Consider the following 18,731-nt stretch of genomic DNA (forward strand, 5'->3'; position numbering starts at 1 on the left):
ATGGTGCTGAAGCTGAGAAGTAAATCAAATTGGTGGAAATGAAACTGTTATACATTAGATATAGTCTAAAATATGTAGAGAACCTTCTATTAAAGTAATAAGGAATATCAAGCCCTGCCTCAGACCATTTCCTCACACTTGAGCATTTACAAACCAAGACCAAACCCAGTAGTGTGGTTGACTAGGGCAGGGATTTCTAATGGAGCAGTTGCAAATGGGTAAAAATTGTTAATCAAAGGTCGATTCCTACGTAAAAAGTCGTGAAAAATCCAAATATGAGGTCAAAACTCCGAAAAAGTAACTTTAAAAGATCGAAAATTCAATTTTTAATTGCCGTTCTAATGAAAAATAGCAGTTACAGTTCCCTCTGTCAAACCTCTTAAAAAAAAGGTCTGATGATTTCGGTCATGCAAGCGCTAAAGAAGCGAGGAAAAATAATGAGAGCCGGTTTTAAAAAGATAAAAGAGGTTTGACAAAGGGAATTGTAACTGCTAAAGTCTTATCGTCCCGAAAGCAAGAACAGAAAGAAGACATGATAGGAGAAAGCCAGCCGTTCCGAGAACGAACCTTATCCTGCCAGGTCAAAGGTCAGTTGATTACGGTCGGGCAAGCGCTAAAGAAGCGCGGAAAAATAGAGCCGGTTTTATTTCGTAGCGAAGAAAAAATAATGAGAGCCGGTTTTAAAAACATAAAAGAGGTTTGACAGAGGGAATTGTAACTGCTAAAGTCTTATCGTCCCGAAAGCAAGGACAGAAAGAAGACATGATAGGAGAAAGCCAGCCGTTCCGAGAACGAACCCTATCCTGCCAGGTCAAAGGTCAGTTGATTACGGTCGGGCAAGCGCTAAAGAAGCGCGGAAAAATAGAGCCGGTTTTATTTCGTAGCAACGAAACAATTGGCCTCATGAGGTCTGTGTCGTAGCATGTACAATGTACAACCCGTAGTATACTCCAAATTTTCGGAGTCTCACCAACAGTAAGGAACAAAAATGAAGTTCGAGGTGGGGGCCCGGGCTTCCCCCCCCCCCGAATTCGGCCCTGACCATTTACCCACTAAAATCACTAAGTGGACGTTTCTCTATTGTGTTCAAAGGTTCAGTATGTTCGGTACATTCTACGTGGCTCCCACCTTGTACTGTTGGCTGTCGATAGCAAGGCGAAAATGGCCCAAACCAACCCTAAGTCATTCCTTGAAAAAGGTAACTCCATACCATGTATTTTGTTTCTAAGGCCAGCCACTCACTGTCAGGCAGACCTGACACACAGGTACGGCCGAAAAGGTCCGTCTGTCAGGTCTAGGTACCTGATGAGCAAACACACTATCAGGTGTACCTGTCAGGTCTGTCTGATAGTGAGTGGCTGGCCTAATACTCATTAAGATTGATTTTCGAAGCACCAGTAGCTTGTGGGTTATTGACTTATTAAAGCGCTCCGCCCCTATCATTCCTTTCTATTATCTATTACTACAGTTATAGCGAAGCTATACTAGTAATGAAAAAATCTTGCAATCGGTCCAAATTTTCAAAATCGGGTACCTATAATGACTGGTTTTTCTCATTTCTCCCCTTACAGGCTCTGGTAGAACAAGTGACCTATACACCGTTTGCTATGATTAGCTTTTACTTCGGTATGACACTGCTAGAAGGTAAAACAGTGGACGATGGTCTACATGAGGTGTCCCATAAGTTTTGGCCAACTTATCGGGTAAGTAATTGACTAGAGCAGCGATGTCTAATTAGTGACCCGCCAGGCCTTTTTTGTGGCCCGCGAAGTTTTTGGTGGGCCCCCTCGGGCTTGATAGGGTGAAGGGGTGAACTCTGAAAATAGAGCATCCACCCCCCATCCCTTCAAGAAAACCCTGGATATAGGCCTGCTCCCCTGTGTGTGTGGCCCGCGAAATAACTGCCAATGCAATGTAGCATGTGGCCCGCAACCCGCATACACATTGATGTTGGAAATCCCTGAACTTGAGGGTGACCTGTCCGTTTTAAGGTCAAACGCTAGTCTAGTTAGCTTGGAGGGTAGCGCGTCTGCCTTGTAAGAGATAGGCCGCAGGTTCGATTCTCGTCCGGGGGGACTTTATCCTGAACAGATCATGTTTGTTCTCGGAACGGCTGGCTTTCTCCTATCCTGTCCTGCTCTCTCGTATTTCGAGACGATTAGACCTTGGCAGTTACAGTTCCCTCTATCAAACGAATTGAAAAAAAACTCGCTTTCTTCGTTTAATGATATTCGTTCTCATATCCTCCACAGATTGGCGTGATGGTGTGGCCGTTTGCTCAACTCATCAACTACACCCTGGTATCGGAAAAGAACCGTGTGCCTTACGTCAGTGTATGCAGTCTGCTATGGACGTCTTTCTTGGCCTATATGAAGTACAACAACTTCGAGATCATACAATGAGAGCAAACTTTACTGGGCTACATTTCGAGATCCAGTGAAAATTTCACTGGCCTATACTCGTATGAAGTGTAACAACTTGGAGATTCTACAATGAGACAAATTTTACTGGGCTAATTTTTTTTCTTTTTATCGTCTAATGCAGTGGTTCTCAAACTTTTTGCATGGCGCCCCCTTTGGGCGTATTCTCATTTTTTCACGCCCCCCCTACCTTACCTAACCCCTCGGTATATTATTTTTACCTATTGATTTTATGGAATAACAAAACGAGAATTTGAAACTTTGAGATTTTTTTCTTATATTCAAATAAGTATAGGTTACCTATTTATAGGTTTTATGAAATAACAAAACGAACCAACCTCAGTGGCTCAAGCAGTTAGCGCGGGAGGAATTTCAGAACTGGAGGTTTATAGAAAAAGCTCGCGCCCCCCCCTGATTTGTCTCCACGCCCCCCAGTTTGAGAACCTCTGGTCTAATGAAAATTTCACTGGCCTACCTATATGTGAAGTACTACTTGGAGTTCATGATTACTGGGCTAAATTTTTCTTCGAGATCACCTAGTGAAAATTTCACTGGACTGTTTTCTTTTCTTCGGGTGTGTCCACACATAGTGGACGGCTGTCGATCAATGTGGATCGATGGCCGTCGTATACACGCCTTTCCGAAATCATCCAATGAAAATTTCACTCGTGTACCTATGTGAAAGTACGACTTCGAGATCATAGGTCAGCGAGGCAAATTTTACTGGGCTACATTTTTTTTTTTTTTTTTTTTTTTTTTTTCCTTCGAAATTTTGTGTAAAGTCTGTGAAGTGTTTATTTTTTTCCGTTTGTTTGTTTTTGTTCTTTTTTAGGTAGGTATAGGTAGGTAGGTCACTAGGTCTTTTTGATGTGACCTAATAAGTAGGTAGAAGGACTTTTTTTTTATTACGTCTGTAAGGTTAATTTTCCCATTTTCTTATAACGTTAACCTCTAATTCGCTCAGCCCCTCGAAAGTAAACTGTCAAACCACCCTCAAAAAACAAATGTAAAAATAATGGAGCCAGTCAAGTTCAACCATCCGCTGACAACTAGCTAACCCATTTGGTACCCGGAGGGACCTACCGATCTGAGAATTCAGGGTTCCATTTAGCACCCAATCGAGGAATCTTACCCATCTAGAACCAGGGTTCCATTTACAATTGTTCAATCCATAAAAATTGTCTCCATTTAAAATCTACCTATACAGACCCTTTTTCCAAGCCGGCTTAAAGGCCGCCCAGAGCGGTAAAATATCTAGAGCCGCCCCTGATGATGGAGTACCTACCTAGTCTACGTCCCGTCCGTTTAGTTTAATTTTTCATTATTATTATTAAAAAAAGACTTTTTCAAAATTTTACCAATATAAATTTTATGTAAATAGCACAAAAGTCTACGCGATCTTTTTTTCTCCTTCAAATTTCCTTTGTGCCTAGTATCGTTACGTGTGCTTTTATTTTGTCGTCTTTAAAACAGGAGGCAAAAAAAAAAAAACTCCATAACAATTATAACCTTTAAAAAAGGCCCAAAAGAATATGTGCACTGTCCGGGAATCGAACCCGAGTCGCAAGAATGGGAATCTTGCATGATACCACTACACCAACAGTGCCAGTTGAACGGGGAGGGAAATTAAGCACAATATAAACCTCACCCAAGCACTGAAAATAACAGACATGAGCAACGGGAGAGTTTCCCACGGAATCAATAAAACCTCGTGCGTCCGACCCTCTTCAATCCCTGGTGACAAGAAAATAATGGATGGGAGGGAGAAAGATGGGCAAAGTGGGTAAATAGATTGCCAGCCTAGTTAGCTTGGTTAGTGGCGCGTCTGCCTTGTAAGCGCTAGGTCGCGGGTTCGTTGGCTTTCCTCCTATCCTGTGTTCCTTCTCTCTTCGACTTCGGGACGATAAGACCCTAGCAGTTACAGTTCCTTCTATCAAACCTCTTGAGGAAAAAGAAGCCAATATCACTGGCACTGGCTGGTGATCCTGTTTCCTGAGTGAGATGGGATGATATACTAGGACAGAAGAGGTCCCCTATTGGAGTGAGTCATTCCCCCTACCTCATTTCCTACTTCGTCTCATGACCTTCAAGTCTCAAGGGCAAATGAATAAACGCGAACTCCCCATCTCTCTAGTCCGCAAACCTAGTTAGGTCTTAGGTCTCCTAAACTTTTTTTTTTTTTTTTAAAGAGGTTTTGAGGCTTAAGTGTGAGGAAATGGTCTGAGGCAGGGCTTGACATTCCTTATTACTTTAAGTGAAGGTTCTCTACATGTTTTAGACTATATAATGTATAACAGTTTCATTTCCACCAATTTGATTTACTTCTCAGCTTCAGCACCATCAGGCATTAGCATAATTCCAAGTTGATTATGTTGTGTTTAAATGGTGCTACATCAAACATTGTGATAAGCTAAATATGACTTCATTATACTAGAAATCATGTTATGATAATCACAAAACATTATTTTTCCTTTCTGAGGACTCTTACACTGTTTTAATCAATGCAATTACCTTCTTACAAAATCTAATCTCCTTGTGTTGTTGCTTAAATTTTAATCTTGTGACTTACCATTATTCTTGTTTGTCTCATTTCAGGAGGCGGTGCCCCCAGACGTTTCTTCCGTCGTTACTATGGTGGCTACAGACCTAGCTACATTCCACGGTCTCACAGCTCTGAAGGCCCTGGAGGTCCCCCAGGAATGTATGGAGGCCCACGCAGACGTGGTCGTCCTTACAGAAGACGTTACCAACGCAAGGCCAACAACAGCACTTCCGGTGGCAATCAGCCGACTGATGATTCATCACCTTCCCAAGCTCCGGCTGAAGAATAAACATCATCCCCCCGTTATTAAACTAAGATCTTGGTTTTTAAAAACATCTCTGGCTTCTGTTAACATTTCAGGGGCTTGTGCACTCTCACTTTCATACAGATCTGTTAGAAAATAGAAGTTTGATAAAAGGGACTGTAACTGATGAGGTCTCATCATTTCGAAATCGGATAAAGAAGACAGGAAAGGAGAAAGCCAGCCGTTCCGAGGACGAACCTTATCTGTTCAGGATAAAATCCCCTTGGGTGGAAATCGAACCCATGACCTAGCACTTACAAAGCAGACAGGCTACCCGCCAAGCTAACTAGGCTGACTCAACTGATAATCTTTTCCCTTTCACAGCAACAGTCCATTCACACTGCACAAAACGAATTCTTGGTATTTTTTTCTCTTCTACTGTAAGGCATATGACACATAACACGTTCACATTGCAAATAAAAATTTGGGATATGGTACCTAACTTTGGATGAGGAAAAATTTGCTCAGTGTGAATGGACTGTAGCTTGTGATCATGACAGCATCATCAAACCTTCAAAACAATGTTCAGAATTGGTAAAATACATACAAAGAACAAAGTCATAGAATTGTAGGATGAAAAATAAAAATGTAACATTTCTGTATTTGCTGATAAAAAGATTAATACTTTCTCTTTCAAAATAAATAGAAAAAAAGTAAAAAAGAAGTTGGGAAAGGAGAGAGAAAATAATAAAAACAGAACCTACAATAAAAAAATTCTATTGATTGTAAAAAAAGAATAAAAAAAAAAAATAATAATAAAGGGTTTGAAAATGGTGTTAAATCTGGGGATTGATTGGGAACTTGATAATTTGACCTTGTTTAGGTGTGATAGCAATTTTAAATCAAAAATGTGATGAGACTGATAGGCAAATGAATAACTTGAAAAATAGTAACTCGTGTTTCCAAGAAAAAAAAATCTTGTTGAAAAGCCACCAATAAAATGTACACCCAGGGGAAAAAATCAGCCTTTTGGGGAGCAAAAGACCCTTTATAAAAAATTGAGTAAGGATTCAAAAAGAAACCAAACACATGAATATTAGAATCAATGAGAAAATGGTTTAAGAAAAGCAGCTTGTAAACCATAAAACAAGATCTTAGAAATCCATTGAAGTTTATGAGAATAAATATTTTGATAAATAGTGTATAATAAATATTTCAAATAAATAAATAATTTAGTAAAAGATTCTGTTGATAAGAAATACACCCCATCAGACAATTATGTGAGATATTTAGGGGTGGTAAAATGGATTAAAATTTTTGGGACAATAATTCAGATATGAGAGAAAAATTGACGGATTTAGAGATGACAGGAAAAACATAAATAATTTCAAACCAAGATTTAAATAAATGTTAAACCAAGCAATGATGTTAACTGTTGTAGCCATTGAAACAAAAAGAAAACTGAAAAACATGTTTTGACTAACAAAGTTTGATGACACAGTCCAAAGGAAAGAAGAAAGAAAACCTATTCCATAAAAACATCCCCACTTTAACTTTTGTTAATTTAATAGATTCTAACTTTTCGAGACTACAAATGTATGTTTAATAAATAAAGAGAAAAAAGATAGCTTTATAAAGATGTATTATTGTTAAATTAATATTTTTCCATTTCATTTTATTTTCAAACAATAATAAATAAAGAGAAAAAAGATAGCTTTATAAAGATGTATTATTGTTAAATTAATATTTTTCCATTTCATTTTATTTTCAAACAAAGAAAAAAAGGTGAATATTTCTTGTTTTCTAAAGATCTTGTTTATAAAAATATCTCTTGCATCTGTGAGGAGGTACATAATGATCTAATTCCAAGATGACAATAGTATCACTCTTGCAGGATTTAGAATGATTTTATATCTGACAAGAGTGTACATTACAAATGGTTCATTGTTGTGAATTCTTAGTATTACATTAGATTTGTTTAATCATGCTAAAAGAAGGCAAGTTGAATATTAAAGATCTTGTTTATAAAAATATCTCTTGCATCTGTGAGGAGGTACATAATGATCAAATTCCAAGTTGACAATAGTATCACTCTTGCAGGTTATAGAAAGATTTTAAATCTGACAGGAGTGTACATTACAAATGGTTCATTGTTGTGAATTCTTAGTATTACATTAGATTTGTTTAATCATGCTAAAAGAAGGCAAGTTGAATATGCTGCTTGAGTAGAAAAAATTACATCAAATTTAGCATCCTAGCCCGGAGCCTATCTAAATAAAAATAAGTAAATACTATTAAATTTGTCATTACTCAGGAATTTAGAACAGATCTGTATGAAAGTGAGAGTGCACAAGCCCCTGAAATGTTTACAGAAGCCAGAGATGTTTTTAAAAACCAAGATCTTAGTTTAATAACGGGGGGATGATGTTTATTCTTCAGCCGGAGCTTGGGAAGGTGATGAATCATCAGTCGGCTGATTGCCACCGGAAGTGCTGTTGTTGGCCTTGCGTTGGTAACGTCTTCTGTAAGGACGACCACGTCTGCGTGGGCCTCCATACATTCCTGGGGGACCTCCAGGGCCTTCAGAGCTGTGAGACCGTGGAATGTAGCTAGGTCTGTAGCCACCATAATAACGACGGAAGAAACGTCTGGGGGCACCACCTCCTGAAATGAGATAAACAAGAATAATGGTAAGTCACAAGATCAAAATTTAAGCAACAACAAAAGGAGATATTTTGTAAGAAGGTAATTGCATTGATTAAAACAGTGCAAGAGTCCTCAGAAAGGAAAAAAAAAAAAAAAAATGTTTTTGTGATTATCACATAACAAATGGTTCATTGTTGTGAATTCTTAGTATTACAGTAGATTTGTTTAATTGTGCTAAAAGAAGGCAAGTTGAATCTGCTGCTTGAGTAGAAAGAATTACACCAAATTTAGCATCCTAGCCCGGAGCCTATCTAAATAAAAATAAGTAAATACTATTAAATTTGTCATTACTCAGGAATTTAGAACAGATTCTTGATGTAATGTGAAAACTACCAAAGTACAATCTTCTAATAAAAATAAAAAATCTTCAAATTCTTAAAATAATTAAAAAATAGTTAAGATAAAATAGATAGTTATTTGCATTAATAATATTTATAGATAGTTATTTGCATGAATAATATTAGCTTACCTTTGTGACTGAGTGGTTAAAAGCACTTTCAAACTGGAGGTACTGGGTTCAAATCTCAGCCAGGGCAGACATTTTCCAACCATTTTTTTTTTTTTTTTTTTTTTTTTTTTTTTTTTTAGGCTTCAATGTCAAAGAATGTGACTTGAAGTAATGTGGAAGGGGTTTTGAAGGACAAAACTGAAACAAGATGTCCCATAATACTAACACTAACAGTTCAATAGAGTAACTCATTATTGATATGTCTTTTGTTCACAAATTAAACATTTAGATTTTAGGGCATGGTTGGTCCAGTGGTAATGCGCTTGCTTACCATGCAGAAGGTCCCGGGTTCGAATCTCACCATTGACAAAAAATTTGTACCTACTCATTTTTTGATTGCAAATGTGTATTTCAATGGGTTACTTTCTGGTGTTCTTGTGTTGACCCAGCACATAAATGGGAAGTATTGTGTCTCTTCTCACCCATCCGATGAGAGGCATACTACGGGATGGGCATGCTACGACACAGACCACATGCGTCTAATGTAGCGGTTTCATTGCTACGAAATAAAAACGGCGGTGAAACACTCGTCTTTTTTTTTTAAAAATTTTCCCTCTTCTTGTTTCATGTGCCAGAGGTTTTGACAGAGGGAACTGTAACTGCTATGGTCTTATCGTCCCGAAATCGAAGAGAGAAGGAGTCAGGATTCGAAGGATCCATAGAACACCTACCATGCAATCTTTAAGAAAGCTTCGCCCCACCCCATGGATTCTGCTTTCGTAAGCTTTGGAGACCAATCTCTTTATCTCAACATTTATACTTATTAATTGAGGGACAAAACTGAAACAAGATGTCCCATAATACTAACACTAACAGTTCAATAGAGTAACTCATTATGGATATGTCTTTTGTTCACAAATGAAACATTTAGATTTTAGGGCATGGTTGGTCCAGTGGAAATGCGCTTACTTGCCATGCAGAAGGTCCCGGGTTCGAATCTCACCATCAACAAAAAATTTGTACCTACTCATTTTTTGATTGCAAATATTTCAACGGTTTAGTTTCTGGCCTATCTGATGAGAGGCATACTACGGGATGGGCATGCTACATGTGTCTAATGTAGCGGTTTCATTGCTACAAAATAAGAACGGCGGTGAAACACTCATCTTTTTTTTTCTAAGATTTTTCTCTCTTCTTGTTTCATGTGCCATAGGATTATCCTCATTAGACGTTGGTGGTCGTTCTAGCCCAAATTTCTTTATCCATTGGGAGATTTCCCCAAGTCAATAATTTTGTCCTGTTTCCAATTTGTTTTTCAGTTCATCACCAAGTCCACTATAACCTATTCCCGTCAGGATTCTAAGGATCCATAGAACACCTACCATGCAAGCTTTAAGAAAGCTTCGCCCCACCCCATGGATTCTGCTTTCGTAAGCTTTGGAGACCAATCTCTTTATCTCAACATTTATACTTATTAACCTTCTATTATATCTTTTTGATAGTAGTTGTATTATCCTTTTGAAAACTGAGATGATGCCCCCCTCTTCTGAAGCTCATTTCCCTCCTTATTGTGTGGTAGCGCCTGTACTTTCTTCAAGTATCGGGAAAATTGTTTCCATTTCCAAAAGGCAGGGCCGGATTACCCATAAGGCAGAATGGCAGACTGCCACGGACCCCGCGCTTTTGGGGGCCCCACGCTTTGAGGACTTACACTAGATATTATGGGTTTTTCTATATATTTGTTTTCAAGACTCCCTCGAAATGCATTTTGGGTATTTACAATGTTGCAACATCGCTCATTTTTTTTCGTCAGGGAATTTTCCCATTCCGGGTGGAAAATATCCCTCTCCATTCCTATGATTCAAGGAAAATCTCCTAACCTGTTTCCCTCCGTCTCCGAGCAATCTGAAATCAGCACAAAATTTCCAAGTGTTGGAAACATCTAAAATTCTTATCCAATGTTGTGCCTCGACAAAATGTCCTCGTCTCCATGACTTGCACTTGATAACAAAAGCCTATATATAGTCTTTCACCAATCTCCAGTCTAGTTAGCTTGGTTGGTAGCGCGTTTGCCCTCTAACTCTCTAAGCGCTAGGCCGTGGGTTCGATTCCCGCCCGGGGCGGATTTTCTTCCTTATGTCCTCGTCTCCATGACTTGATAACAACAGCCTATAGTCTTTCACCAATCTCCAGCCTAGTTAGCTTGGTTGGTAGCGCGTTTGCCCTCTAACTCTCTAAGCGCTAGGCCGTGGGTTCGATTCCCGCCCGGGGCAGATTTTCTTCCTTCTCTCTTCGATTTCAGGACGATAACACCTAAGCAGTTACAGCTTCCTCTGTCAAAAAAACCTATGTGCATTAGGGACTTTAGGAGAAGATCAAAATGCCTGATTTTTTTTTGTCAGCAGAGCTTCTACGAATTCAAGAACAAGAAACATGAAAAAAAATTTGCGCGTTAATTAACGCGCACAATTTTTCCCCTTCTGAAAACAAAATTTCCCACGACATATTCTTGGACGGCAACAGCGCAACTACGTCACGGGATATCAAAAAAATTTCCAAAGAGAAATCGAAAACATGTGTTCCGACTTTTCATGTTTTACAGAAATTTTCGAAAGAAAAGTGATAAACGAGGTTGTAAAATGGTTGATAACCAAAAAGAAAAGCTTTCCTCTCTTTTGGAAAGTCTTTTAAGAATTTTCGAAAGAACAGTGATAAACGAGGTTGTAAAATGGTTGATAACCAAAAAGAAAAGCTTTCCTCTCTTTTGGAAAAGTCTTTTAAAAGATTAATACCAAGCACCTAAGCTTCAAAGTGGGCTTTTTACACCTAAGCTTCAAAGTGGGCTTTTTACACGTAAGCTTCAAAGTGGGCTGTTTTACACCTAAGCTTCAAAGTGGGCTGTTTTACACCTAAGCTTCAAAGTGGGCTTTTTACACCTAAGCTTCAAAGTGGGCTGTTTTACACCTAAGCTTCAAAGTGGGCTTTTTACACCTAAGCTTCAAAGTGGGCTTTTTACACCTAAGCTTCAAAGTGGGCTTTAGGTAATGCCAGCATAGTTAGCTTGGAGAGTAGCGCGCCTGCCTTGTAAGCGCTAGGTTGCGAGTTCGATTCCCGCCTGGGACCAATTTTATCCTAAAAATGATAAGGTTCGTCCTCGGAACGGCTGGCTACAAACCTTTGTAAGCTAGGTTTTCCCCAATTTGGATATCCTAAGCCCTAAAGAAAAATGACCTGAATTTTTTATTTAACCTGTGTTACCAAACAAAAGGAGATTAGATTTTGTAAGAAGGTAATTGCATTGATTAAAACAGTGTAAGAGTCCTCAGAAAGGGAAAAAAAAATGTTTTGTGATTATCATAACATGACTTCTAGTATAATCAAGTCATATTTAGCTTATCACAATGTTTGATGTAGCACCATTTAAACACAACATAATCAACATGGAATTATGCTAATGCCTGATGGTGCTGAAGCTGAGAAGTAAATTAAATTGGTGGAAATGAAACTGTTATACATTAGATTTAGTCTAAAATATGTAGAGAACCTTCAATTAAAGTAATAAGGAATATCAAGCCCTGCCTCAGACCATTTCCTCACACTTGAGCATTTACAAACCAAGACCAAACCCAGTAGTGTGGTGTATAATCCCACCAAATCCTAAATTGGTTACTTACCAAATCCTCCTCTGCCGAAGCCACCAGAGACTTCATCTCCCATTCTGGCTCTTCCAAACTCGCGGGGTAGACTGCGAGGTCTGGAATACCTGGGAGGTCTGTAACCGCCAAAGTGGAGACTTCATCTCCCATTCTGGCTCTTCCAAACTCGCGGGGTAGACTGCGAGGTCTGGAGTACCTGGGAGGTCTGTAACCGCCAAAGTCTCTGCCCATGAATGGTGGTCCTACAGGTCCTCGGCCACTGGAGATGGTGCGACGTCTCATGCCACCTCTTCCACCACGGTATCCACCTCGGGGAGGTCCTCTTCTGTACCAGCCACCTCCTCCATAGCCACCACCACCTTGGTAGCCACCAAAGTTCCTTCTCTTGTTGGCGGCATAGGGGGATCCCTTGACTGGCTCTCCATCGGGTCCAGTGACATTTGCAGCTTCATGTCCCTTCTCACCTCCAACCACATCAAACTCAACAATCTCCCCGTCTCCAACTGATCTGACGACTTTTTTCGGGTTGTTTTTGATAATGGCAAATCGATGAACAAACACATCTTCATTCGTGTCTTGACGGCTGATGAAACCATACCCATTCTTAACGTTGAACCATTTCACAATACCCTTGACTTTGGTTGCGATGATTGGTTTTTCAGTTTTCTTTTTGGAGTCCTGGCTTTCGACGCTATCATTCTTTTCAGAAGGGATTTGTTCCGTGCTTGCCATGCTGATGACACTTGGCAACTTCTTCACCTAATTTACACTGGATGGAACGAAATTAGGATGAAAAAAGCACTTGGATGTTGTACGTCAGATTACTTGGTTGAATTAGATGGAAAATTGGAGACGGTGATGTTAGAAAGAACTTACTACACTTTAGTTCATTCTGGAGAGGATCTTCATCGCGTGTTCCAGATCAAAAAGATGCAGCCATTATGAATTTTGTTTTCAAGACTCCCTCGAAATGCATTTTGGGTATTTACAATGTTGCAACATCGCTCATTTTTTTCGTCAGGGAATTTTCCCATTCCTTGTTTTCAAAACTCCCTCGAAATGCATTTTGGGTATTTACAATGTTGCAACATCGCTCATTTTTTTCGTCAGGGAATTTTCCCATTCCAAAGCTTTTTCCCATGGCCAAAGTGGCAGGGTTCTCCTGGAAGAGCTCTTCCACTCAACCACTGGTTTTCCTTTCAGACCATGGCCTCTCAGATGGTTAATACACCACACACATTCAGACTGTCTTGACAAACCTCTATAGGTCTATCAGATGGTCTGAACATGTGAGTGGCAGAAATAATATTATGTCTTTTATTACCATACACAAAAATTTTCAACAACTCTTCTCCCATTTCAGACAATGTTCCCCCGGACGAGTTGAAAAGCAAAAAGTCGAAAGTGGGCTTTTTACACCTAAGCTTCAAAGTGGGCTTTTTACACCTAAGCTTCAAAGTGGGCTTTTTACACCTAAGCTTGAAAGTGGGCTTTTTACACCTAAGCTTGAAAGTGGGCTTTTTACACCTAAGCTTCAAAGTGGGGTTTATACACCTAAGCTTCAAAGTGGGCTTTTTACACCTAAGCTTCAAAGTGGGCTTTGTACACCTAAGCTTCAAAGTGGGCTTTGTACACCTAAGCTTCAAAGTGGGCTTTTTACACCTAAGCTTCAAAGTGGGCTGTTTTACACCTAAGCTTCAAAGTGGGCTGTTTTACACCTAAGCTTCAAAGTGGGCTTTTTACACCTAAGCTTGAAAGTGGGCTTTTTACACCTAAGCTTGAAAGTGGGCTTTTTACACCTGTTTAGGATAAAGTTCGATCCCGCGACCTAGCGCTTATAAGTCAGAAGCGCTAATTTACAAACCTCATTCTCTTCCATCCAACCTTCTGTGATCGCTTTAGCTGTGTCCACACATAGTCGACCTCATCGATCGACCTCGACTGAACCGTCCACACCACCTCGACAACATAGATTCACCTCGTCGATTGACGGCCGGTCGACTACGTGTGGACACAGCTTTTGAATCACGTATGGTTAGAGGCAACCAGACAGTGGCGTAGCGTGGATGCAACAGGTTCATCAGATCAAATCGTTTGCCAACATGGATAACGGTGAACCTGATGTTCAGAAGTTGGTTGAGAGTAGCAAGACACTTGAAGTCACTTGTGATACGTTCATCCATACACTGGAAGACATTATGAAATTGAAGTACAACTGTGATATTGTTCCGCCCACTGTCAATGAATTGAATAATAACAAGGTATGTACCTACCTAGTTATCTTGATGTAATGTGAAAACTACCAAAGTACAATCTTTTAATAAAAATAAAAAATCTCCAAATTCTTAAAATAATTAAAAAATAGTTAAGATAAAATAGATAGTTATTTGCATGAATAATATTAGCTTACCTTTGTGACTGAGTGGTTAAAAGCACTTTCAAACTGGAGGTACTGGGTTCAAACAAAGGAATGTACTTCGTGTTTTTCCGGTCTCGCTCGGTTACGATCGATTTTTGATAATCAATTTTTTAAAACGTAAACAAATTTTAAAATTCTGTTATCACCAAAGACCAAAGGCAAATTTTGAATATTTTGAAATTATTGTCATTTTTAAACATTTTACTTGAACGAATCACCCAGAAGCTTCCATTCACTCGATTTTCAGTTTGCTCCTAAAAAAAATATTCTACCATCATGAGAGGAATCTTGTGGAAATGGACAAATTATTGGAAAGGTATGTAACCAACTATATACAGACAAACAATAGCTTATTATGTCATCCTTTTGTATGACTGTATTTTTGTCTTATCAAAGGCCTACCTATGAAAAATATTGGTGTCAATGTTTAATGATGATCCATTATCTTGAAATTCATCACAAAATTATGACCACTCTATCACCTCAAAGAAAAGTTTCATTGGTGTTAATTCTGTGACATCTGTTAATTCTGTGACATCTGTGCCCTAAATCACCAAAGTATGGAAAAGTATTTACAATTCCATATTTTGATATGATTCGTCCAAATTCAAAATTCTGCTTTTCATCTGGCAGTGTAAATGTATGGAGAGAGTAACAGAAAGGGTTATGGCTAAATGACAAAGCCTAGCAAACACTGGTCCCAGTGGAGCCTGGAACAAATGTTTACACATCACACTTATATTTCTGAAAAAATTCAAATGCTTTAATGTTTATTTGTGCATTTACTTCGTACAAAACTTTCAATTTAGATGCTGCAGCAGAAAATGTAACTTGGCAAAACATTTGCATTCAAATACAAGAGAAGGTTTACATGTTCACTCTGTGAACGCACAGTAAGCAAGTGCATAACCACAAGACTGACCAATTAAAATTTATTTTTTACTTTTTATTTCAGGCTGGCAAACTAGATGGTTCATATTAGAAGATGGAGTACTCTCGTATTACCTCTCTCTGGAAGAGGTCAGTCACCAGAAGATATTTATTTTTATACTTTTTATTTCAGGCTGGCAAACTAGATGGTTCATATTAGAAGATGGAGTACTCTCGTATTACCTCTCTCTGGAAGAGGTCAGTCATATCTGGCAGTGTAAATGTATGGAGAGAGTAACAGAGAGGGTTATGGCTAAATGACAAAGCCTAGCAAACACTGGTCCCAATGGGGCCTGGAACAAATGTTTACACATCACACTTATATTTCTGAAAAACTTCAAATGGTTTAATGTTTATTTGTACAAAACTTTCAATTTAGATGCTGCAGCAGAAAATGTAACTTGGCAAAACATTTGCATTCAAAATACAAGAGAAGGTTTACATGTTCAGATGTTCACTCTGTGAATGCACAGTAAGCAAGTGCATAACCACAAGACTGACCAATTAAAACCACAAGATATTTATTTTTATACTTTTTATTTCAGGCTGGCAAACTAGATGGTTCATATTAGAAGATGGGGTACTCTCGTATTACCTCTCTCTGGAAGAGGTCAGTCAAGGTTGCAAAGGCTCAATGAAGGTATCGGCATGTGAAATAATCATCAGTCAACTTGATCATACAAGAATGGATCTGGTGATCCCCGGAGAGAAGTATATCTATCTGAAAGCTTCGTCAAGTCAGGAACGACAACAGTGGCTCATTGCATTAGGTTCCGCCAAGGCTCATTTATGTTCAAAACACATTTGTGACCAAGGTAGGTATTGCCAGCCTAGTTAGCTTAGTTGGTAGTGCATCTGCCTTGTAAGTGCTAGGCCGTGGGTTTGATTCCCACCCGGGGCGGATTTTATCCTGATGGGATAATGTTTGTTCTCAGAACAGCTGGCTTTCTCCTATTCTGTCTTCCTTCTCTCTTCGATTTCGGGACGATAAGACCATAGCAGTTACAGTTCCCTCTGTCAAACCTTAAAAAAAAGGTAGGTATTGCTCCAAAGCTTTTTTTCATGGCCCAAGTGGCAGGGTTCTCCTGGAAAAGCTCTTCCACTCAACCACTGATTTTCCTTTCAGACCATGGCCTCTCAGATGGTTAATACACCACACACATTCAGACTGTCTGGACAAACCTAGGTCTATCAGATGGTCTGAACATGTGAGTGGCAGAAATAATATTATGTCTTTTATTACCATACACAAACATTTTCAACAACTCTTCTCTCATTCCAGACAACGTTCCCCCGGACGAGTTGAAAAGCAAAAAGTCCGAACTGAAACTCTACTGTGATCTCCTCATGCAACAGGTTCATCAGATGTAGGTATTGCTCCAAAGCTTTTTTTCATGGCCCAAGTGGCAGGGTTCTCCTGGAAAAGCTCTTCCACTCAACCACTGATTTTCCTTTCAGACCATGGCCTCTCAGATGATTACACCACACACATTCAGACAGTCTTGACAGACCCAGGTCTATGTGATGGTCTGAGCATGTGAGTGACAGGAATACCTAATAGGTCTTTTATTACCATACACAAAAATTTTCAACAACTCTTCTCTCATTTCAGACAACGTTCCCCCGGACGAGTTGAAAAGCAAAAAGTCCGAACTGAAACTCTACTGTGATCTCCTCATGCAACAGGTTCATCAGATCAAATCGTTTGCCAACATGGAGAACGGTGAACCTGATGTTCAGAAGTTGGTTGAGAGTAGCAAGACACTTGAAGTCACTTGTGATACGTTCATCCATACACTGGAAGACATTATGAAATTGAAGTACAACTGTGATACCAAGTCAATAATTTTGTCCTGTTTCCAATTTGTTTTTCAGTTCATCACCAAGTCCACTATAACCTACTCCCGTCAGGATTCTAAGGATCCATAGAACACCTTCCATGCAAGCTTTAAGAAAGCTTTGCCCCACCCCATGGATTCTGCTTTCGTAAGCTTTGGAGACCAATCTCTTCTCAACATTTATACTTATTAACCTTCTATGATATCTTTTTGATAGTAGTTGTATTATCCTTTTGAAAACTGAGATGATGCCCCCCTCTTCTGAAGCTCATTTCTCTTCTTATGGCGTGGTAGCGCCTGTACTTTCTTCAAGTATCGGGAAAATTGTTTCTATTTCCAAAAGGCAGGGCCGGATTACCCATAAGGCAGAATGGCAGACTGCCACGGACCCCCCGCTTTTGGGGGCCCCACGCTTTGAGGACTTACACTAGATATTATGGGTTTTTTCTATATAAAAATTTGGCGCCTGTTAGTATTAAAATAATATCTACTCACTTCAATGTGTAAAGAACTGAAAAGGCAAAATACATTTTAATAACAAAACTCGTAGTCCGTAGGTAATGATTGATAAAAATGAATTAGGTAGGTATAGAAGTGTTTTCTAGTAGGGAGGGGGTAGGTCCTGGGGGCCCCGCGCCTTTGAAACTGCCCCGGGCCCTGCGGGGGGCTAATCCGGCCCTGCCAAAAGGGAAATATGAGCTAAGGAAAATACAAGCTAAGGAATTGCAGAAGGAAAATACGAGCTCGTATAGGCAATCTAAGCCACATTTTTCTTGTGGCTTCAGAAAACTTCTATTCCTGCTGCGATAGAGTCAACATCTATCTTGGTCTAAAGATGATGTCCCGAGTGACATCGAAAGCTCACCAAATGAAAAACCTCCTAATCGTAATTGTCTTGATAAAAATACATTTTCTTTTTTATCTGTTTTTAGTCCGTCCTCCCTTTACTATTACAATAGTAATAAAAAGGTATAAGGGACGGACTATTGTATTCGCTTCGGTGTCTGTCACTCGGTCGGTCTGTCGGTCGGTCTGTCCCCATAGAAGGACTTATCCAAACCTAGTTGATTTCTAAGTTATAACCTTAACATTTATAAATTATTGAATAGTTTTGTACCCAAATTGTTGAAATATAGGTAGTGAAATTTAATTTTATCGTATTCGGATTTAATGATTTTTTTTTTTTTTTTTTTTTTTTTTTTTTTTTTTTTTTTTTCTTGTTTTTTTGTGTTCTCCCCCCACTTAGAAATCCATTGAAGTTTATGAGAATAAATATTTTGATAAATAGTGTATAATAAATATTTCAAATAAATAAATAAATAATTTAGTAAAAGATTCTGTTGATAAGAAAGACACCCCATCAGACGATTATGTGATATTTAGGGGTAGTAAATTGTATTAAAATTTTTGGGACAATAATTCAGATATGAGAGAAAAATTGACGGATTTTGAGATGACAGGAAAAACATAAATAATTTCAAACCAAGATTTAAATAAATGTTAAACCAAGCAATGATGTTAACTGTTG

The 18,731-nt window shown here is 38.9% G+C and overlaps 3 protein-coding genes and 1 non-coding gene across 4 annotated transcripts; 2 read left to right on the top strand and 2 right to left on the bottom strand.

Annotated features, from left to right (window-relative positions):
• The first annotated feature begins 988 nt into the window (after positions 1 to 988).
• Positions 989 to 2,405, top strand: LOC103519343 (mpv17-like protein). The gene is made up of 3 exons (XM_026830892.1): positions 989 to 1,198; positions 1,572 to 1,703; positions 2,253 to 2,405. Exons 1-3 carry the CDS (start codon positions 989 to 991, stop codon positions 2,400 to 2,402), a joined length of 492 nt encoding a protein of 163 aa, XP_026686693.1. The 3' UTR covers positions 2,403 to 2,405.
• Positions 2,406 to 3,955: 1,550 nt separating this feature from the next.
• Positions 3,956 to 4,026, bottom strand: Trnag-ccc. Its single transcript has one exon. It is a non-coding gene; the product is annotated as a tRNA-Gly (tRNA).
• Positions 4,027 to 7,215: 3,189 nt separating this feature from the next.
• Positions 7,216 to 12,983, bottom strand: LOC103519345. The gene is made up of 2 exons (XM_008484432.3): positions 12,035 to 12,983; positions 7,216 to 7,870 (listed from the first exon to the last, which is right to left on the bottom strand). Exons 1-2 carry the CDS (start codon positions 12,746 to 12,748, stop codon positions 7,517 to 7,519), a joined length of 1,068 nt encoding a protein of 355 aa, XP_008482654.2. The 5' UTR covers positions 12,749 to 12,983; the 3' UTR covers positions 7,216 to 7,516.
• A 1,605-nt stretch (positions 12,984 to 14,588) lies between these two features.
• On the top strand, positions 14,589 to 17,294 carry LOC103519346 (pleckstrin homology domain-containing family A member 3-like). The gene is made up of 4 exons (XM_026830893.1): positions 14,589 to 14,751; positions 15,911 to 16,180; positions 16,648 to 16,721; positions 17,052 to 17,294. The coding sequence occupies exons 1-4, from the start codon at positions 14,712 to 14,714 to the stop codon at positions 17,292 to 17,294; spliced, it is 627 nt and encodes a 208-aa protein (XP_026686694.1). The 5' UTR covers positions 14,589 to 14,711.
• Positions 17,295 to 18,731: the final 1,437 nt, after the last annotated feature.

Source organism: Diaphorina citri, unplaced genomic scaffold (assembly GCF_000475195.1).
Source record: "Diaphorina citri unplaced genomic scaffold, Diaci psyllid genome assembly version 1.1 scaffold2680, whole genome shotgun sequence".
In the NCBI taxonomy this organism is placed as follows: Eukaryota; Metazoa; Arthropoda; class Insecta; order Hemiptera; family Psyllidae; genus Diaphorina; species Diaphorina citri.